This window comes from Talpa occidentalis, unplaced genomic scaffold (genome assembly GCF_014898055.3).
Source record: "Talpa occidentalis isolate TD23 unplaced genomic scaffold, MPIMG_talOcc4v2.1 talOcc4.10, whole genome shotgun sequence".
Taxonomy (NCBI): Eukaryota; Metazoa; Chordata; class Mammalia; order Eulipotyphla; family Talpidae; genus Talpa; species Talpa occidentalis.
This window is the reverse complement of record NW_023600993.1, coordinates 73,238,952-73,255,685: the sequence shown is the minus strand read 5'-3', so window position 1 is coordinate 73,255,685 and position 16,734 is coordinate 73,238,952. Positions and strand designations below refer to the sequence as shown.

Genomic DNA, 16,734 nt, shown 5'->3' with positions numbered 1-16,734 from the left:
CTCTGTCCGATTATGCTTTGATCTTGCCAACCGTGAAGATCTCCAAATCTTTCTAAGGAAAGACAGCACCAATGCTATTGGACTTCCAATAGGCATATTCAGCTCGCACACACTGAGTCTGCTGTCCATCTTCACTGCAACTGCCCATAGCCTCCATGACCTCCTAGCCTATCTTCTAGATCCAACTGGACTCGAGGTCAGTCTTCCTGCTGCTGAGGACCAATCACTTCAAAATCCCTAGCTCAGTGTAAACTGCATTACATGTGTTATTTATATAAATATGTAGATATACCTTTAGAAAAATTCCAGATTGCTGAGTCAAAAGATAGTACATTTATAATTTTGACAAATATTTCCATATTAGCCTCTGCAGAGGTTTATCATTTTGCATTTCTAGCAATTTCTGAAAATATTTCCCTATAACCTTGCCAATAGAATATGTTGTCCAACATCATGGATTTTTACCAGTCACATAGTATTTATTATTATTATTATTATTATTATTATTATTATTATTATTATTATTATATCACATAATATATTATGAGGCTGGTTTCTCATCAGTTCATTTTTTCAATTAATCTGCAATTCCTTATAATGAATCCTCTTTCTTCTGGGAAAAAAATCTTTAGCTCCCCAGACCTTCAGGTGGGAAACCATGAGAATAATCCCCCCAAGTCTGGCAGCCTATGGTATATGCTTTCTCTCCCATGCCCTGCCCTGTGCTGCTGCTGAAAACAGCCCCCGAGACAGACAGAATCCACTGATGTGAAATTAACTCAGCAGGCTCATTCCCACTTGGAAGTCCTTGCAAATTACATTCTCAATCATGAGTATTTGAAAATGTTCTAGATTTTCATCCTCACAGGGTCTCATAATCTTGTCCTGCCAAGATTAGTCATTCAAGACCAAGCGCCTGTAGCAAGATGATGTTGCTACATTTGTCTCTTCTCTTCAAAAACATTTCATCTTCAATCCATTTTCCTTATTCGCTCTACCTAATAGGTGAGCCCTTTCCCAAGTTTGGCCTCAAAGTGGACTTGTCTGCTCTCATACCTGTGTCCTCATGTTCTCACTGCTGAGGATGCCCTCTTATCTCCACTCACTGAAATCCACTATCATCTCAAACAGGAATGTCTTCCTGATTGTCCCCTTTAACCTTTTTGCTCTGTGTGTTTCTCTATTTCCTGCAATTTCTCTCCCCCTACTTAGTTGACTCTTGAGTACATGAACTGTTTAGAAATAGCTGCCAGTTGAATCTTATCCCCTAAATGTGTAAAAAATTCTTGAACCCAGCCAGCATCCCCATGAACCAATTGCAGCAGACTCATGAACCAACAGTTCATTGCAGTAGCCCCACGAAACCAATAGTCTCACCAAATAAGAAATTCCATCTCAATTGCACCTGAGGGAAGAGAGCATGGTCTTTAAGCCAGTGCACTGCACTAAAGTTCCAATCTTAGACTGACCCTGTATGTTGGTAAGATACATGTGCAATGCGTGGAGTTTGAAAAATGAAGATTCCTAAAAGTAGGCTAAGTTTCCATAGCCTGAGTATCAAGGAAACTCAGACATCCTTATGGGTAGGCACATCACCAACACAAAAGAGAGTGCCTCAGAGTCTGGCTTCTGAACCTGGTCAGCATCACTGTGCTATGCAGAAAGGAGTCTAGTAAGCAACTGCCAATTCACACCAAATTCTATATAACTATGAAGTGATGCAAACTCAAAAGGGGTTTTCTAACTGGTCAAAATTGCACCTTTCTACAATAACAAGAAATAATGAATTCTTTATGCTTCAATACCAGCCCCCTCAAAATAGGGAAAACACCATTTATTATAGCATACTCACTTTATATGGTAGTTTGCAGATAAATTTGATAGAATTACAAATATTCTAAGATTCTGACCATATGGATAACTTTCAACTCCATGAACATTACTAATAAGTACTTCTCCTTTCTCCAACACCTCTGTGAAGCAGGTAAGGAATGGGGGCCTTACTCTGCTTTGAAACTGTGGGGAATTGTGAGAATGACAGACTAAGCAATTTCTCTCTAAGTTACCCAGACATTCAGAGGTTAAGGCACTGAATGCAAACTCTCTACCAGTCATCACTGAAGACTGGAATAATGAAAAGCTCTGGTTTAAGACAGACCTGGGTCCTGACTTAGCTCAGTCATTAATCAGCTGTGTGACTTTGACTAAATTAGAGTCCAGATCTTAGTTTCTTCATCCATAAAATGGGCCTGTGACATATCCGTCCTGCAGATGAACTTAAAAAATGTGAGGCAGCTAGCAGAGTATTGGGTATTCAATAAATGGCAATCCCCAACACAGCAATCGCATTCTGAAAGAAAGGCCTTTCATTATACATAACAAAAGGCCACGGTATCCATGGCAGTGCTGTAAAATGGGAAGTTAAAACCATTTTGTGATCTATTAATAAAATGAAGTTAGTTTAGGGAGAGATATCAATCCCTAAAATTAAGGAGCTTTAATTGAAACTTCTAAAATTAAGGGACAGGAGGTATTAACACATTCTTATAGAGGAAAAACAAACGAAATGGAAATTCAAGGTATGTGAACACCAGGTGGTGACTGTGACTCCATCTCATTTCACCTCCATCATTTCTCCTGTGTGCAGCACTTACTTTGTGAAGATAAACACAACTGCCCAAGTTGAAGCAATAGAAAAGATTAGTTGCTTTTGAGAAAACAGGGAAAGGGAGAAATGACTTTTTTTTTTTTTTTTAGTGAATGACAAAGTTCTTAAAGAAAAAGAAAGGATGCTTTAAAAAAAAAAAAAAAGCAAAAAATGATTTTTCCCAGTGTCATTTTTTCTCGTTATTTATGTTGGAAATAGTACACAAATTGAGTGAATCTGGAAGGGCCACAGCATACGCAGCACTTCATTTGTCTCAACTATGCTAATACATAACCAAGGAGATAATTTTTCAAGCTACTAATAAGCAGAGATTCAGATGCCAACACACAAATCCTCCTGAACATTTATATTCCATCAAGTTGGGAGTATTTCTAAAAGATGTATGTGCACATAGTTTATCTAATAGACTGAAATGGCTCTTATTTCTGTTCTGCCAAATAAAAAGAAATTTCTCTGACTATAAATGTGATTGCTTCAACTCTCAAACTGCAAATATTCTGGGCATTTCTTCTTCACGCTTCCTGGAAGGCCTATCCACCACCAAATTCCTCCGGGTTTGTCAAAGCCTGAGGAATAGCCCCAATCCACAAAGTGACAGTGACTTGGCCTGAAATGAGGATAAGGAGGTAAAACACATACAAAAATAACGGCAAATGTTGCAAACCAGCAAAGGTTTAGAAATGGCCACTATGTTTTAAACACTAAAATATGACCTCAGCTTCTTCAAAGTTCAGGAAGCACTTCTATGAGTGCAGAACAGACAAGAACGTTGCTTAGAAAATGGAAAGTCATGATCACGATCACCAGGGCCGATGGTTATGCCAAGCCTGGATTGAGCACCTTTGGTGACAACTGTCTGGCTCCACATGTGCTCCACCCAAAAAGTGCAGGTAGAAACCAGAGCTTTCAGCAGGATGGCGGCCAGGTGTGCTCCCATTGGACAAGCATGTACTGGCCCTGGGCACCCTCTGTCCTCCAAGCTCCTGATAAGCACAGCTGGAAAGAAGGAGGCAACAGAAAGACAGGACAGACGAACATGGTGTGAAGAGTGTGCTGCCCACCTGCCTACGCCATCTCAGTGTCCCTACCTTACTCCCTCCCTCTGCTGCTCTGTGTGTGTTTATTTATACATATTTTTATATTATTGTTCTTTTTTTTTTTTTTTAAGATTTATTTATTTATTTATATAAGCACTGGGTACAGTGAGAAGCACGGGAGGGTGAGAGAATTCACCAGAGCCAGAGCAGGGAGCAGAACAGACAGATTGATGAAATACACTGCTGAGGGAAGCAGCGGGCGGCAGGAGAGTTCTGCACGCCATGTGGGACCCTCACCCGGTGGCCGGGGATCGAACCAGCATGTCAGAGGCTGCAGGCAGCTTCGCAACCCAGTGCTCAACCGCTGCACCACCGGGGAGGCCCTCTGTGTGTGTTTAAACCAACTTAACAAGTTGTATCATCAGACTCTTCATTTGGTCTGAACTTTTCTATAATACCACCTCATTAAGTAACCTCTGTGATAAGGAGCAGTAAGGCCTACTGGCAAAGCTAAAGGCACAAGCTCCACCCCTTAGTATATATGGCAGGCACTGTTTCAACACCTCACATATATAACCGCCCACTCTCTTCATACCAACCCATTTTACAGATGAGGCCCAGCGAGGATGAGTGACTTGCCAAGATAAACTGAAGGATACTGGACAGGACATTGGTGAATCCAGCGCTATTCTAGCTGCTATGTTTTTGTGGGAGTTCAACCATGTTTGTTTGCTTTGTTAAGGGGAGGGGTAGTATATTAACATCAAGTTTGTTTCTAGTATTGAGCCCTGATACTGCTATGATGGGGTATCCCCACAGGAATGTGAAGCTCTCAGCTCACCTATCTATGAGTACATGAGGCAACCCTCCCTACTCAGAGAACTAGAAACTCTCCAGGCAAATGCTCAGAGTCTATTCCTGGTGTTAATGATTACAGCACCTGGGAAAAGTACAAAAAGCAAGCAGAACAATGGCATGCTTTCAGAACCTGGCTTTGATAAGTTCAAAGAAAGCAAAACTCTTTTTTATATGTCATGTATTTTGAAGTGAAAGCCTAGAGCTAGTCTGAAGGCTCCATGTGATCTCTGTTTTTGGTTTCACTACCTTGCCTTTGCAGTGGCATCTCTACAATTTTGGCCAGATCTACATACAGTCTGGACATTATTTGCTTGCCTTTTTATATAAATCAACTCAGGTTTTAGAAAATTAACCTCTTTCTTATCCATTCCTTAAGTTCTATGCATGAAATCAATTTAATATTTATATTACCTCATCAGGTCTATTCAAGTGAAATAAATTTATGTAGCAATTGAAATCAATGCATGTCCTCCAGTGCTATGAGTTCTATGTTTTGGAGAATTTTAATTTTGAATTTTAAACTGGTGAAAGTGAGCCTTTATTCTCTAAAGTCTAGTTCAGCCGCTACAGACAGAATGGAGGGTCCCCCAAAACTAATAATAATATATGGTTATATGATCCAAGTCTATAGCTGAAGGAAATGAAAACAAAAGTTCAAAGAGATAGGAAAACCTGTATTCCCATACTTAGCACAGCATTAGTCACAATATCCAAGATATGGAAACAACTTAATTGTCCATCAGTGGATGAAATGGTAAAGAAGTTGTGATAAACACACATACACATACAGACACATACACAATGGAATATTATTCAGCCATGAGAAAGGAGATAATTCTGCAGTACTTCAATGATCCTGAGGACATTATACAAAGTTAGAGAAAGACAAATGCTGCTGTACAGCAAATACATGTGAAATCTAAAACAGCAAAAGTTGTCAAAACAGAGTCCAATGGTGATTACCAGAGGCTAAAGCTAGGGGAGCGAGGGATATGCTATGTAAGAGTACAAATTTGGAACTAGTAGATTAACAAGTCCTGGAAAACATAGGATAGTGATCAGTCAACAATACTGTATTGTAAACTTCAGAGACTAAATCTTAATATATACCACCACAAAAAAAGAAATGGTGATTATGGGATAGAGTTCAAGTTAAGGCTATAGTGGTAATCATATCATAATATATAAACCTATCAAACAACATGTTATACAACGTTATATGTCAATTTTATTTCAATGAAAAATGTAGAAATACTACAAACACCTCCAGAAATTGTTTATATATATTGGTTTATATTGTTTATATATATATAGGTGTTTATATATATATATAGCTTATATATATTGTTTATATATAGGTGTTTTTATATATATAGGTGTATATATAAAACATTATCTACACACACACACACACACACACAGAGATGAATTCTACATGCACACCCAATTTCAAATTGCTGAGACAAGGGATTGAGCAGGAATTAGGCACTAGGTCAGAGGCAGTGGGAAGTACTAGATCAAGGACAGGCTAAAACACTTGAATCAGAAGCCACAAAATCTGGCCAGCAGAGAAGCAAAGTTCAAGACAAAGCTACCACCACACAAGTGTCCTGTCTTCTCAACAGAAACCTCAAGCACAAATATCAATGCTTAGGTGCTCTGTTTTGTTTTTAAATAAAACTGAGTATATAAAAATAAGAATCTGAAAACTTGATAAATTAGAAAAGTTATTTGTGCTGAGTCTGCAGGATAACAGAAGGAGCATGCATACCTGAAGGAGCAATCCCTGTGGGCTGGTTCAGGCTCCTCTGTCCTCCTTTGCCCCAGAGCAGCTCCAAGTTTACCTATTTTCTATAGTCTCCTCATAAAATATTCTTTGAACAAAGGCCTCAGCTACAAAGGAATATGGAAACCACTGGTATCATCCAACTTCCTCATTTACCAAAGAGGGAACTGAGGCTCAGAGAGTTCAAATTTAGAGTCACCGAGAAAATGGAAGCAGAATTAGAGTCTAAAGAATTCAGTCTAGATCATAGTCTGGTGTCTGATGAAAATCACTCCTAAGAACAACCTTGTGCAGCCATAAACTGGAAAGCCTGTTGGATGTCATTACATCAATCCTCCTCAACCTATCTTTGAAATAAGGGAGTACAATTTTATCATTAATTCCTTTTAAAGGGGATGGTGGCCAACAATATTTAATAAAACGTTATGAGTCAATGGAATAAAATAGAAATAAGATGAAGTCATTATTTCAGAAAGTATGATGTAAGGAAATAGGCATATTTCTTCCTGCAAAGCTATATAAATCTAATAATGCCAAAACAGATTAGGAAAGATTACAAATTAGTAATAACAATCATAAAAACAAAAGTAGTAATAAAAGTAATAGCTACAGTGTTTTATTTATTATTGGCTAGACACTAAACTTGGCACTTTTTATGCACTGATACATATATTATTTGTGACATAAAAGCATTATTCCCATTATTAGAGACATGAAAATAGTGCATAAGTCCGTGGGTAGGTAGCCTATGTGTCCTGGTTTGCCTGGCATTAAAGCAGAGATCCCCAGTGTGTGGAACTTTATGCTGAGAGCAGAAAGTCCTAGGCAAACTGGGGTGACTGGTTACCCTACCTGTCAGGCTGTAAGTGGTAGGACTTCCACATATGCCTGACACATGCCTTATCACTACTACTTTCTGTGTAATAATTTCACCCCTTGGGTGACAGTCTCAACTCTTCTGGTCTGAAAACGGGCATGATAAGTATCTTTCTTATAAAACAAGATGTTCAGCCACAGCTTCATCCTTCTTTATAAAAAAGGCAGAGAAAGCACTGCACAACCTCAAACCTCCATTCCTCCAGGAAAGTAAAGAAGGAACACTTACCTTGACCTCAAACTCGAAGTGCTCATCCTTTCCTTGCCCGCAGAGAACATAGCGTGGAATACTAATTTTAATTGGGTCCTTCAGATCATCCGGATTTGCTCCCAAAGAGCGAGAAACCATCCGCTATCAAAGGCACATGAGACAGAGAGAACAAAGAGAAATCAAGATCACTCTGCTGCAAATACCCTGCTTGGGCAGGTGAGAGAAAATGTATTTCAAGTAGAGAAAAGAGCATTAAACCAGTAGAGTTTATTTACAAAAATGATGGTTTCCTTTGAAAAAGAAATGCTAAGTCTGTCTCATAACAAAAGACCATTTTTGTAGGTAGACAATTTCAAGAAGTTAGGGCAAAAGCACTTCAAAATGTTGTTTGGCTTTGAAGTTCTTTCCAATTTATAAGAACAAGTGAAATGAGGGACAGATTACATAGCCTGACTGAAAAAAACAAACAGTGTGAACTAGATTCCTTTTTGAAAATGTGATTATCAGGAAAACTTTTTCTTCTTCACAGACTATCAGTTTGTTGTACATTAAACTCTGAAAGCTAGAGATTTTGTTCAAATTTACTTCATTTTTAACTTGTAGGTATTTTTGTATGCCCAGATGGTAAAGGAAGTTCTTTAAACCACAATTAAAACAATCCCAAAGATTTTCTTCAGGCTCCATTTGATTAATAATCAACTTGGCTCTGACAAATACTTATGGTTTGGATGGTGGGAAGCCAGAGGGATTTGAGGAAGAGACATTATGAAAAAAATAAATCTTCAAAATTAGTTCTCTCAAGTGTGAATGGGAGGAAATCACTAAACAATTCATATTGTTTGCACTAATCTAGATTGTAGAAAACATAAGAAAATACATTTCTGAAGCAACAGCAGCAATCAATAATTACAATCATAATTATAGTTAGCGTTTATTAAATACTTACTGGATACGAAGAACAGTTCTAAATAGTTTATAGTCTTTGTTTCACTTAATCCTCACAATTCCCCTATGAGGTATGAACCATTATTAACCCCATTTATCAGACAAGAGGCCCAGGAGTGAGAATGCAGGTAACCGATAGAGGTAAGTGGTAGAGCCGGGTTTGAACTCAGGCTGATTTAGAACCTGCATATGTCACCATTGTGCCATACTGCTTCCATGGAATTCTAAAATGGTTTCATCCATTTCAGATAATTGGGCTGATTTCAACACACCCAGAACTTAAGGGGATGAAAACACAATGATGATGCAGTAAAACCCATTTATTAGAATAGAAAGAAAACAGCGGGCAATAAGCTCACTTTCTCCCAGGCAGAAAAGGATCCTAGACTCTCAGATCCTTAGCCAGGTATAATGTGGAAAGTCCATCCTAGCTGTGTGTTTGGAAACTGGATTTCTGATGCTACAGAGGTATATACATTGTCTCAGCTAGCTGCTCTCTTCCTGCTGACAGTGTCAACATTTTGACATGACATGAAATCACAAGTCTTTAAGTATCTTGATTTTTTTCCCCACATGGCTGGTCAAAATAATAACCATTAATTTAATCTCAATATTGCACTTATTTAGCTGTTTCCACACTGCAGTCAGAAATTATTCTTAAAAAGAGTTTCTCAGTATGTATATTAATAATACTTTTCAATGTACTGATGGTGTAATTACAAAATTATATTAAACATAGACATTTCCTGAAACATGGAATGTGGTCAATGGTAAAAAGACAGAGAAATAATTTCATGGTTTTTTTTTTTTAATTTTCAAAGAACACACTTAATGTTGAGTCTCTGAACTGTAAATGCCATGATTTTTCCATCAAGTTCTTGATCTGCTGCCGAAGCCCTGATCTTTTCTGTATCAACCTTAGTAACTGTATTTTTCAAGTAGAAACAATCTCTTTTCCAGATCTGTCACAAACACTTGGGAAATCAACTTGCTACAGCACATGTGTGTTGGAAGTTGGGAGTTGTGGGAGAGGGAGCACACTGTAGCTTGGAACAATCCCAGCCCAGGGAATGCTCCTGTAGGAATTTTAAACAACTAGTAACTGACAATACTAGTTGAGAGGAAAGACTCGTTACTTAAGAGAGATTCTCCCTACTGGCTAAACTATAAAAGGTGCACACTGCAGTCGATGTGGAAGTTACAGGTTCTGTCCTAAGCAGTGAGAATGAGGAACAGGAGGAAGACAGTCTATTAAATCTTTTTCCTTTAATCAACTAACAATGGAAATGGTAAATTCTAAAATATCAAAAATCCTTTCTGAGAGATCATTATTAGAATGATTTACCTATCAACTGGACTTTTGTCACTTTAGCCCATGGCTGTCACACACATCTGCAAAGGAAAAGCTCTGAAAGACAAATGTTACCTTTTTACAATTTTGCCTGCGGAGACCTCCATTTACATACTTAAACTTTTCAGGATCACATGGGTTCCCAAAAAGGTATGGACTACAAGATCAGCAAGTGTGACACACATGGTATTAAAACTCTACCATCATCCACTTCCCTGAAGTAATCAGAGAAAAAAGACTTGGGATGCCATGTAATGTTTACCTTAAAGAGAGTAAGAAAGAGAAGAATCAGAATCCAATCCTTGCTTTAGGATATAGCCTCTGAGCCACCTTCTCTGTACCTCAGCTTTCTGATGTCTATGAAATGGGCATGATATTTACCAAACCCCAAACTCCAAGGCAGAAATCCGGCTGTGAACACTGCAGTGGCCTGCCCTGTGTGACTTCCATTTAAAGGCACATTCTGACAAGCCAACTGAAAATTGGCAAGATTAGCAATCTGTAACTGGGCACTGAGAAAGACTATGAATATATACGCTGATATTCGAATGTTGTGGATTTTACTAAAGAAGAGCTGCAGCCAAGGACACAAAGGTATATCATTAGTTAACTAATGGAGGCTTAACTTTAACTTCCCATTGTCTTTTCTAATAGGCACTCCTAAAATAGACATCAAAATTGGTGTCTTTTACTAAGTACCAATTGTGTACCATGCACAGAGCCAGGTCTGAGAATACACAAAGTATCTATAATTTAAAAGACCATTAGATTTTCTCAACAGCATTAAGTTTTGAACAAAATTTTGTTTTTTCCACTCTATTTAGATGGGTTATATTCTAAAGTTAGTAAATGCTATCTTAACTTTTTTTCTTTTTATTAAGCAGCTTTTCAAGTTGTTAAAACCAGAACTGAAGGTTTGGCTATGTCATGGGCATTTTGAAGCTATAAGGTCTCGATTTCTAAGAATGTATAATTCTGAAATCAATCCCTAATGAAAAGATATTTGTCTAAATCTTGCATTAATGGACACTTTAAAGAAAACAAGTCTGCCTTTGAAAACTTAATGGAGTGTATAAATTAAGTAGGGATCAGTAATCTGGGGGGGACTGGAACTCATATTTATGCAGACTACCTAAGTCTAAAACAGTCCTTTATAGCACCTGCAATGTGTCATTTCAAAGGTGGTTCTAGATGGGATGAAAGCCACTGCTCCAGTCAGATTCAGAAATATTGTCAGTGTCCCCCACTAGAATGCACAGCCACTGTACATTTCAATCCCATTGATTTCATAAGTAAATGTTGGGTATAGAGAAATGAGTAACTGCAAAAATGACTAGCTGTAAAATACATTAGGGATCTCAAGTCATTTGAGCAGAGAGAAAAATCAAGAGCATGTGTTTCCATCAAATCATTGCTACATAGTAATTTTTAGAAATTACCTTTTAAGTCAATTTCATGAGAAAAATAGTATTCTCAGGATATAGTGGGAAAGGTTCCTGACATTCTCCTAAACTATGTTTATGTTGGGCCGGAAAGAAAACTATCATAAATGTCTCCTCAATTATTTTTAGTTAAAGTAGCTATATTTTGAATATCTTAAGTTTTAAACTAGACAAGTGAATGTGTGCTGTATCATATTCCATCCCATTATTTAAGGGAGCTTTTAAACTTTTACAGAATTATTTATTTTGGAATCAGTTACAATTTCTCTACACTTGGCAAAGAAGATTTCTTAGACTTGGAAGAGGAAGTTGGTGACAAATGGTAGTAGGAGGTAAAAAATATGAAAGGCTATATGTTCAGAAACACATCTTGCAGCAGATCTGGCATAGATAAATTGTTAAGACATTTCAAGGAATTTTAAATGCACCATGGAGTGGTTTTACTTAGAATTAAAAGGTGAAGGAAAAGTACATAATTAGTATCTTGAATTACATTTCTACACACATAAGAAATATGATATTTAAAATAAGACAATGAAATTTTTTTCTGATAGCATTTAATTAAATAATGTGCTGTATCAACAAAAAAACTATTTTTTTCCATTATTGAGGAAACACTATAGTCAGGCCTTTAGCCAAGGGAAGCAGAATGAACACAAGCTATATTCTGAATATTCAGATTAGAATCTTCTCTCCTATTCTAGCCCCTTAAAAGGGGGAAAATTAAGGAAATTAATAGAAAGTGGCATTCACATCCACTTAGATCACTGTCAGCACTACAGAAGGTACAAAATGGACCAATTCTGTAGGGAGTCATCAACATTTCCCCCTAAACACTTTAATTACATACCAGATGGCTAAATTCAGTGTATACTTTGACCATGACAAGGTCGATCTAAGCACTGCTATCTGATCTAGAGCTTCATGTCTGAGCTTTGCCTCTAGAACACAGATTATGACTGTTTTGTCAAATCAGATGGAACAAAATTATTAATTTTCCTTTATCTGTTCCCAGCATAAGCACACATTTGTAACTTCTCTTTTTTTAACCACAAATGCCATAGTGATAGCTCCAACTACAACTATTGTGTATTAATCACCTACTATGACCCAGCATACTATATCCCAACAATTTGAAAATGGGGTCTGCTGTGGAAATGGTAAGGATGTTATATCCCCAAATATATGCTATGTTGCAAGAAACAGGTAATAAAGAAAAGTCACATGAACAGGTATAATTTATGAATATGGTAAAAAACAAAAATAAGTTTATCGTCATCTTCAGAAGATGAAGCTGCCTACACCTATGCCTTGTGCTAAAACCATGGTATCTTGGAAAGCTCAGTGCCCACAACTGAATTAGATTTTGCTAAAGTATATGGCAACACATGTTACAGGTACATCCTGACCATCCCTGTCAAGTTGAGAACAATAGTATAACATCAAGAAATAACACTCATCTCATTTTAAAGTGAATTTAGAATACTCATATCAGCAAATAGAAATGAGTTCTTAAAGAAAGGAGTATTTCTTAAATTTTGATATTTATCTCTAAAGATCAATCACCCAGAAAATGAAAAACTGTGTTAAGACAAAGATATTTGTGAAATATGTTATTTACCCTTATTATCCTTTAGGCAAATACAAATGATCTGGCTAACATTTCCACTTCATGATTCTAATCAGAATAGATTATTTCATCCATACAGATCTGAAGTGATAAACATTGTTTCAATGTTTGGAAATACTAGATACCTGATGAAAGTTTCAACTTGAAACTACTAAAAATGTCACCATTTTTCTCTTAATGATTAAAGATTTCTTCCTATAATGGCCATTGTTTCTGCATAACTTATCATTAAACTGATGATTGCAAACATGGCAACAGCTGCAACATGACTCTCACTACCAAACATTAATACAGAATCTTGGGTCACTCAGGAGACAAAATTCGTATGTTCTCCCTTCTATTCTACAATGTCTTTGATTAGCCATGAAAAGCACCACTCATCTTTACTCACTGATTTTTACTGAGCTCTGCTTTAGGTTCAAACTGTGATAAATTCTAAGGTGCAGGAGAAATTAAAGTGGAGGTGGGGATGGGAGACCGGAGAAGGTTTGTGAGGGCTCACAATCAGGTTTCTATAGCACATAATATTTATCCTTCCAGCTAAAGGAGCAACATTAAGTATACAAGTTATCTGTATCACATTTACACTATGACTTTATCCAAGATTTCTTATGTAGGAGCTAAAAATGCAGATAGCAAAAAAGTGACTTAAGGTTCAAGCAAAGAAACAATTTTCACAGACACTGGTGAGGCAATTCACAGGGAGAAAAATCAAAACTCATAAAAAGAGAAATAAACTTTAATGTCTAGAAATTTCTAGAAAAGTTTTCAAGTTAAAAAAAATCAATTTGGCAAGTATTTGAAACATCCATTTCTAGCACAGTCATTCCTATTTTAAAAAATCAGTACAAAATTTACTCCAAAAATATTAGGAACCATCATAACTTGGAGGTGACTTTGGTGTTGTGGAAAGAATACATGTTCTGGAATAAGATGTGGATTTGAGTCCAATTCTCAATCAAAGGATCTTGAGTGAAATCCCCAAATAGGGAATGGTGATCAATGAAAGTTATTCCTCCATTCCAGTAGGAACACTATGGGGCTCAAAAGTACATGGGACAGAACTCCATACAATATAAACTACAATATAAACAAGTTGGGATTGTAATACACTGCATCTTCAACAATAAAAGATTTAAACCAGATAAACAAGATATTAAAAAGAGGAGGAATGATTTAATATAGGCTTTACTTCTCACCAACTGAATCATTTGATTTCATTTCTTATAAAGCAGGCTTTCACACATTATAAGAGTGCATCCTTAACAGGATATTGGATGGCAGTTGTTTGGAAAATGTGCTGTATAAGAAATAGCAGATAGACTGAAGAGTCTCTCTGGAGGTGAAGAAGAAAAATCAGAGATAAGGGGATAACTATTTACACTGAAAGGTTGTGATACAGAAAGCATGTTGAATAGACCTGTTCTTTCTCCTATGGAAGAGTGTCACAAATGGCAGGACTGTGCAGGTGGAGACCTTGCATGGAAGGTGATGGAAACTACAGTTTAATAAAGAGAACAGTTCCCAATGAACAAACTGCTTCAGAGGCAGACAGTGACCATTAATGTGAATTGGAAAGCAAACTGAAATAATTAATTTTAAAGGGCCCATGACATATGTTCTTCCCACTAATGCTATACTTCCTTTAGGAATAAAATCCTACAAATCTTATCTGCATTTTATCTTTAATAGCCTTGGGAACCCTAACATAATATATTTATGGTAGACTGAATTACTGATCCCAATTTTTCTCTCCCCTCTAGCAGCATTAATAGTAGTATTACTATTATTAGCAGTAGCATTAGTAGTGTGTATTCTTTATCTTGTCATAGCTTGTTGGTACAGGATGTATTTTCTTGCCCCTTGACTTTGGACTTGATCATCTGATTTGTTTGGCCACTGGGTGTTCCCAAAATGGTTGACATTTTATGCTTTCTGTTATCATCATGATTGCCACAGTATGTTTAGCACAGATTCCAAAATGAGACATGAAGAGCAGATGAACCATAGCTGAGCAGCAGATGACCTGTACTCTACAACAAAAACACCTCAACCATTAATGAGAAATAAAAAGCTTTTTGTTGTTGCTATTGTTGTATGCCACTGAATTTTTGAGGGTGGTTTGTTATTTGGCAATAGTTGACTGATAGGACATCTATCACACAAGATATTTTAAGGGATGAAGCAGTACTGTCTAAGATGCATACTGAAGGCTGTGTAAATAAAATTAAAAAAAAAAAAACCTCATTGGAAAACTGACCTATCCAACAAGTCAATTTGACTATCAAAGAAACATTAATAAAAGTGCTCTAAACTATTTATCATACAAAGCTTTAAATAATCTAGGGAAAAGAATGTAAATAAAAGTTTCTGTAATTACTACTGCTGGAAGATTAGTACTCTCTGAAGGATACATATACACACATACATACATTTATATATAATGAAAACAGGGAGACAAACAGTTTTGAAATGTTTTTCAACAAAGACTAAATAAATCCATCCTGCCAAACACAAGTCTGTAAAACAGGCAGCTGTGAGCAAAATGGATTTTAATCAAAATCAGATGAAATCACTGTTTCAAAAGTACTCAAAGAGGTATTGTCTAGAATGCATTAACAGGTCCCATGATGTAATACTTATGCCTATATTACAACAATGCAAAATGTTACATAACGAAGTATGTATGAAGCTATTTTTTTTTTTCCATGCAAAAACTCATTACAACTGAGAGAATGTTCCATTAGGCTGGATAGGGAGACTCTCATACTTGCTCTCTAATGTAGCATCATGGGTACAGAACCCTCAAGAGCCAGCGGAGCCAGAGGGAGACTGCCACAGTACATCGGCATAAACACTAATACACTGGCTTCTACAGACATTATGACAACCTAAATACTTACTTCATGGATAGTAAATCAAATTCTCATTATCAGCAACCATATTTGATAGCAAGGTAAAAAGTGTTCTTAGGTGAAAGAAATGACAAGTAACATCTGAACACCAGAGGCTATTTCTGCTCTGTGGTGAGACCTGAATGTAATCCTTATAGTGGCCTCGTTGAATCACAAAGCAGAATGAGAAACCATAATGAACATATGACTTTTACACAATGCCCATATTTGCTGCAGGTTTCATCTATGAACAACATTAAAGACCATAATATAGAAGACAATAAAATTAAGTGGTTTTATCTGTGAGAACGAGCAAGTCTGTATAATTTTTCTCTCTCTTTGGTAAAATTAAGGACTACATTGTTTCTATTTACAACCATAGTATCCCTCTGCTAGCACCTGAAATTCCATTTCCTCTGGTTTTCATAATCAATTCTGATCTTTTTTATCTAGGATATATCATACAATATTGAAGGGTGAATGCAAAATATATTAACTAAAAAAGTTTAAAAATATGAAAATAAATTAGGAGAAATATTATTGATGAGATCTTAATAGACTGTCTTGGTTCATTTTAGAAATCTTTTCCATGACATAAGATCTATCAGGCAAGATTGTGATAAGCTAACTCATTTAATGATGTCCTCATCACAGACTCAAAAGATTTTACATGTTAAGACAACAGTCAGGGTATGTATGTTGTATGTTGTACATATGTATGGGGGGTGGGTAGGAGGAAAAGGATTGTGGAACCAACCAAAATATGCTCCATCTAAAATCATTTGAATTCTAAAGCCTGAAAGAGACAAAACTGCCTCCACTCAAGCAAGGCTGTAGCCACCAGTATGTAGCTACATAGTTTCCTGCCTTTTGCAATTTACCTCCCCAGAATGGAGGTAGAGATAAATTAAAGATGACAATGTAGAAGTGAGTAGCTTGTTGTGATACCTGTGAGGGAAGAGGTCACTCCCTGGCCAAGCTTAAATTTCTGGCTAGGCCAGGCTTTGACACTGTCTCTACCACAGAGTAAGGAATA

At 36.8% G+C, this 16,734-nt stretch overlaps 1 protein-coding gene across 1 annotated transcript in view; it reads right to left on the bottom strand.

The window, feature by feature from the left end:
- KIF16B (kinesin family member 16B) overlaps nucleotides 1-16,734 on the bottom strand; it is a 286,776-nt gene that overhangs the window by 69,636 nt on the left and 200,406 nt on the right. Inside the window, exon 24 of the mRNA XM_037494360.2 lies at nucleotides 7,455-7,577. Coding sequence (XP_037350257.2) covers nucleotides 7,455-7,577 — 123 coding nt within the window. The remainder of the gene's footprint in view (nucleotides 1-7,454; nucleotides 7,578-16,734) is intronic.